The sequence below is a fragment of the Pholcus phalangioides genome, unplaced genomic scaffold (genome assembly GCF_987345545.1).
Source record: "Pholcus phalangioides strain wild (caught in Gottingen) unplaced genomic scaffold, Ppha-v1.0 ptg000008l_1, whole genome shotgun sequence".
Taxonomy (NCBI): Eukaryota; Metazoa; Arthropoda; class Arachnida; order Araneae; family Pholcidae; genus Pholcus; species Pholcus phalangioides.
Window position 1 is genome coordinate 13,523,477 of NW_028301601.1, and position 6,000 is coordinate 13,529,476.

A 6,000-nucleotide genomic window follows, 5' to 3' on the forward strand; every position below is an offset into this window, starting at 1 on the left:
TTTTTTAATCCAGTTGCTTAATTGGATTTTAAGAACTGTGCAAAAGTTCTGATATTTTGACAGTATGTCTTTTAAAATGGGAAGGGGACAGTAAGTCCGCCAGAAAAAGTCGAGAAAACATTATTTAAAACCCCCTATATTAGGGCTGGGGGGGGGCACGATGATGATGATGCCATTTCATATATACATATATATACATTTGATCAGTCGACTCCACTTTGACGCTGAGGGCAATGCCCCCCCCCCACGCTCTCCCCCCGTATCTCCGCCAATGCAAAAAAAAACCTTTTACCTGAAGAAAAAGGTCCAAAATAATGTTTCTTTTGACTTTTTCAGGGCATAGTGACCCTCTTTCATGCCAAAAGATACGCTGCTATAAATTCCAAACATTTTGGACTGCTCTGAGCCTGCAATTTAATTTTTACACGAAGAAAATTTTGGGCGCAATTTTTTTAGTCACCATGGTGACGTGGCACCTGAGATTTGTCTATAGCCCTGTTTAATCTTGAGCAAAAACTTCATTCTTGATTCCTAAAAAACCTGGCCGGTGCCGAAATTTGTTTTTTCTGTTTTTCGGGCCCTAGTCACGGGAAGTATTTAGGCAGGTGCAACATGTGTATCGGAGGACCCAACAATCTCAACACCATCCTTGGCTTAAGTCAAGCTGAGAGAACTGCAGAAACACAGGGTGGATAATATTTAAAGGGAGGCAAATTTTCGTTTCAAGAAGATAGAGATGTTAAGAAAGTTTTGGTAATAATGTTGATTTAACCACATATATTTTGCGGCTGTCTACAATATCTGCATGTGTGTGTGCCCTACGTTAATAAACCGATATGTTTAATGCAAAATACTTGGTATACAAATCGATACCGTATATATTACAGTCGACACTCGTTATAACGACCCCACGGTATAGCGACCTTTCCATTACAACGACCTAACGTTTGACAAGTCATAAATGTTTTCAGAGAACGACTATCATATATGTTTTACTGTCGATATAACGACCCTCCAAATATAACGTAAGTTTTCGACGGGACGAGGGGAGGGGGTCGTTATATCGAGCGCCGACTGTATTATTAGAGCCCGGAAGTTTAGGCACTAAAAATGGTCAAAATTGGCAAATCGAAAGGCTCTAAAATCCTTAAATAGGCACTAAAAAGAGGCATTTATAATTTATGGGGAAAAAAGGAGAAGTAACAAGGATCCGAAAATTGACTAACAAATTGACTGCGCACACTGAATCTGCTGTAGGCGTATAAAAAAACTTTATGCCAAGTCAAAATTTTTTACATGCCTAAGGAAATAGATTTGTCCTTCCCCCGCTCTTCCGCTGGTTCTTGCATTCAAAACATAACAATAAATAAACACTACACGAAATACGCGTACACTGCAGACACACACAACGGGCATCTATTTTTTAAACGTTTTTCTAATGGTTCCGACTCATTTAATTTAAGGCAGAAGAAACGTCGTATTAACCGATATTTCACTGTATCCGATTATTTTACGAGTGGGCACAACTTACAGAAATAATCAATTATTTTGTAAATCATCGAGAAACTAATTTTTCGGATAAAAGAAACAATAGAAAGTTGGCCAAAAATTTATACGTGTAAAATTAGGAAGTGATATTTGAAATAAAAGATAGAGGACGCTAGAAAACGAAACTAGATTATTTCGACATGCATAAAATCGATACTTGAAACTTGTTCACCGCAACAAAATAAAATAAAAATGTATTAACCGATATTTGACTGAACCAAATTCATCTACCATCGAGCTCAATTATAATAAATTTTATCAAAATAATAACTTACAACAAAATTTTGTTCAAAAAAAGAAGAGATTAAAAAAATATGTCTATAAAGGTAATGCTTCAATTTAGAAATTAATGATTCTAGTCAACAGTAGAGGACGCTAACAAAATTATATCTTTTTCTGGCACGTGCATCCATAGGCGTACGCAGAATTTTCGCGCGTGGGGGGGGGGGGTTACGTTTTTTATTGCAAAATAACACTATGATCTTGGCTCGGGGGGAGGGGGTTAGAACCCCAATCCCCCTTTGCGTACGCCAATGCGTGCATGCACAGTACATTTTTGTGATCTCTCTTCTAATTTCTTAACCAAATTGCACGTAATTTTCACATTTGGTTACTGACTACTTAAATGTCATTTGAGAATTTTTGAAGTTACCTACAATGACGAAAATCAGACCGAGGGCAATTGGTCAGTCCTCGGGAAACACGAAATTCAAAACCATCCATTTTGATGGCAATCGACACCGAACATGTATTCATGATTGCACACCGTGACATGTGTTAAGATGGCTCTGGGCTCTGTGTAAAGATCGGCCCTGAATGGCTGGGTTAATAGGGATCGTCTTGTTTATTCTTAACGTGGAAAACAAAGCCAAAATAGTTAACTATTTGAGACCCTCTGTACGAACTTGGGGGGTTCCCAAGGACTACTTTGGCCAGGAGATTCCGAGCATGATTCTGAGTAAAGACTGGTCCCGAATCGCGATATTAATAGGCATTGCTTTATTTAGTCTTAAAATGTAAAACCAATTCAAAATGAATCACTATTTTTTGTTCCTTGAAATATTTTCAGTCAGTAGTTGCGCCCGGAAACGAAGGGAGACCCTGGGCTTTCCAAGGTCCACTTTGTCCAGAAGAGTTACGACCTCCTAGATTATACCTAGTGGGTTGTGTAGGAGGTCGTGAGAGAGTTCGACCACAACTAGTGGGGAGGGAGCAAGTCGGTCTGATAGCCCGAGTGCCGGACCATGGGAGTGGGGGGGGGGGATGCAGTTTTCACCCTTTAACCTCTCCTTCAACATTTCAAGAGGGCACCGAGATTCATGCTTGCTCCGGCTGACTAACCATCTAGTTGCGGCCCTGCCTAGGCTTCACAAGGCCTACTTTGTTCGGGAGTCCCCGTCAGCACCGATAGCCGGAAAAATTTCGAAATACAAAGTAGCGCTTCGTTGTTATTTCGTCTCTCTCCCCACACAATTCTTTGATGTGTTTTCCATTGGAGAAGACGAGAGAAAGCATACATACGCGTGTGTGATATGCATATAAATTTTTTTTACGACACCAGCAGGTGCTTCAGCAAAATTGCGCGACACCCACAACGACAACAACAACAACAACGAAAGAAAAAGGGGGTCATCCTCTCGAGGCACGTGATAAACATACGAGAAGAGCACCCCGAGAAATAAGACAATTCAAATTCAATGACGGATCTACACAATCGTGTTAAAAAAAAGAAAAAACAAATAGTTTTTTTTTACATGACTGGACACAGAAAAGAGAGACAGATCAAGAGCAGATGTTCCAAAAACTAGGTCTTTTGAACAAAAGTAAGCAAACCTTGTAACAAACACCTGTTTCTAGTAATTTCTCTTGATCATCACTATGTTGAAAGTTAGAGGAGGCGTATTTAAGGAGGGGGGGGGGAAGGGCAAGTACGGAGGGGCGGCCACTTTGAGGAATGACTGGTGAAGAAAATTAGACTTAAAATGGGAGAAGTGTGGCAAAATTTGCACAGCCAAAAGGCGGAAGAAATAAAAACCCACCACACTTTTTTTTTATAGAGAGCGAGGAGTACTAGTTCAGTGAGCGATCGAAAGAATGACTTGGAAGAGTGTGTTAACGTGTGAGCATGGCCCCCACATCCTGTAGCGGGGCCCCCCAGGTTGCGGGCCCCTCGGTCAGACTTTCAACGGGCCCCTTCTATAGTTAATTTATAGCGTGAAAAAGCAAAAAAAATGATGGTAACCGTCCCGGGCTCCAGGGCTAGAACCCTGTCAGCCCCCCTATGTGGGGGCCATGAGTGTGAGTGACCAATGATCAAAACAGTGACCTAGAGAGGGACCAGATCAGTAAGGGACTAAAAGAGTCACCAATAAAATGTGAGAACACGCGAGCGACAAAAATAAGTGACCTAGAGAGCGTGCAAGCATGTGTACGATCAAGAGAGGGAGAGAGAAAGGAGTTGCACCAGTTCAGTGAGTGACAAAATGAGTGGCCTATCGTGTGCAACAATAAGTGCAAGCATGTCCATGACAAAAGAATGAAAAAAAGAAGAGACCTTCCCCAGCGAGAGAAAGACCAGTTCTTAGTGAGCGACAAAAAAAGAATACCTAGAGTGTGCAAGCATGTGAATGGTGTAAAGAGTGACCACAATGGTCTAAGGAGGAACATGTAAGTGACCATAAGAGAGCCCCAGGGAGTATGCAAGCTTGTGCACGGCCAAAAGAGTGGCCTACACAGAGAGAGAGAGAGAGAGAGGGGCTAGTTCAGTTATTCAGTTATTAACAAAGTGAGTGACCTAGTTGGTTCAAGCATCTGAGTTACCAAAACATTATATGAGGATGTGCATAACCAAAAGAGTGACCTAGAGGGAGCAGTTCAGTGAGTGACGGAAAGAAAACCTAGTATGTAAGCATGCGGATGGTCGAAAGAGTGACCTAGAGAGCGAGGGACGCGGTCAATGAAGGATCAAAAGAGTGACCAAGAGAATATAAAAACATATGAGCAACACTAAGTCACCTAGATGAGTGTGAAAGCATGTGAGCGAGCGATCAAAAGAGTGACCCAGAGAGCATAGCCCCCCACATCCTGAAGCAGGGCCCCTAGGCTGGGATCTTTTACTGCCCCCCCCCCTCCCCGACCAAACTTTCACGGGGCCCCTTTATGATGAATTTATAGCGTGAAAAACAAAAAAATGATTAAAATCACCCCGGGCCCCAGGGCTGGAGCCTTGTCAGCCCACCCCTTGTGGGGGCCATGCCAGAGAGAGAGAGAGAGAGAGAGGCGTATGTATCTCTTAGGGAACTAAGCGGGCTATAGCCCAGGTGGCAAATTCGAAGAATGAATGGCCAATAAATTAGGCTTTGAGCAAAATCATAAATTAACCTATGATAAAATTTACATGATTAAAATGTCGAGTTACCCTATAAATATCACTCGCAATAGCTTCAAGAACCCTTCAGTGAGCAACACGGTAGAGAAAACATGCAAACATTTAATGTTTCTTACCTCCCAGCTGGGTCTGGACGTCGCACCTTCCTCCGGCCAGCAGAGGTCCTCGGCCATCCCGCTTATGGCCAACCAGTTGGCCCTTCTCGGGTCTGACACGGAATCCATGAGCATCCTTAGTGTTTATTACTGGAGCATGGGTAAATTTATGAAAATTGTTGATAAATCCGGGAATGTTCCACACATTGGCTAATCACTTTCCGTAGAAACATGCGTTATATCACTATATAAAAATGTTTTCATGTAACTAAAAACTCTGTTGAAGAGGAGAAGATACAGAGAGGTTTTATTTTGTTGACGCACAGTTGCCGACTGATGAGTAGAGAATAGAAAACAAAGCGGCTGAGGGTTGCTATCGCGCGTACAATAGAATTTTGCAATTCAGCGCCAATTATTTGGCGAGGTTCAGGGAGCGAGGACGCCAACGACGTTCATAATTTTTTTGTGTCCACATATTTTTTTGATTATCTGTTTTTTTACTTATTTGGTTATTTTCGAATTTTTCAATTTTTTTTTTCATAATCGTATTTTTTTCGAATATAATTTTCTTTTGAAAATTTTTTCTTTCAATTTTCTTTTAAAAATTTTTTCTTTCAATTTTTTTTTTAATTTTTATTAATTTTGATCTTTTTGTATTTTATAGATAGATTTACTTTTCAATTTCTATTTTTTTCTGTTTTCTTTTACTTTCTACATATATTTTCACGATTTTCTGCAATTTCCTTTTGGTTTTAAATTTTTTGCGATTTTCTGCAATTTCCTCTGGTTTCAATTTTTTACCGATTTTCAACAGTTTCCATCTTCTAGATTTTCTTTCAATTTTATGTTGTTACGATTTTCTTTAATTTTCTTTCAGTTTTGATTTTCTACAATTTTTTTTTTGATTTTCTACAATTTTTTTTTGATTTTCAACAATTTTTTTTTGATTTTCTACAATTTTTTTTTAGT

The 6,000-nt window shown here is 40.2% G+C and overlaps 1 protein-coding gene across 1 annotated transcript in view; it reads right to left on the reverse strand.

The window, feature by feature from the left end:
• Positions 1 to 5,373, reverse strand: part of LOC149083850 (uncharacterized) — a 38,287-nt gene extending 32,914 nt beyond the window's left edge. Inside the window, exon 1 of the mRNA XM_089234242.1 lies at positions 5,053 to 5,373. Within this exon, the coding sequence (XP_089090368.1) occupies positions 5,053 to 5,166 (114 nt within the window). The 5' untranslated portion in view covers positions 5,167 to 5,373. The remainder of the gene's footprint in view (positions 1 to 5,052) is intronic.
• Positions 5,374 to 6,000: the final 627 nt, after the last annotated feature.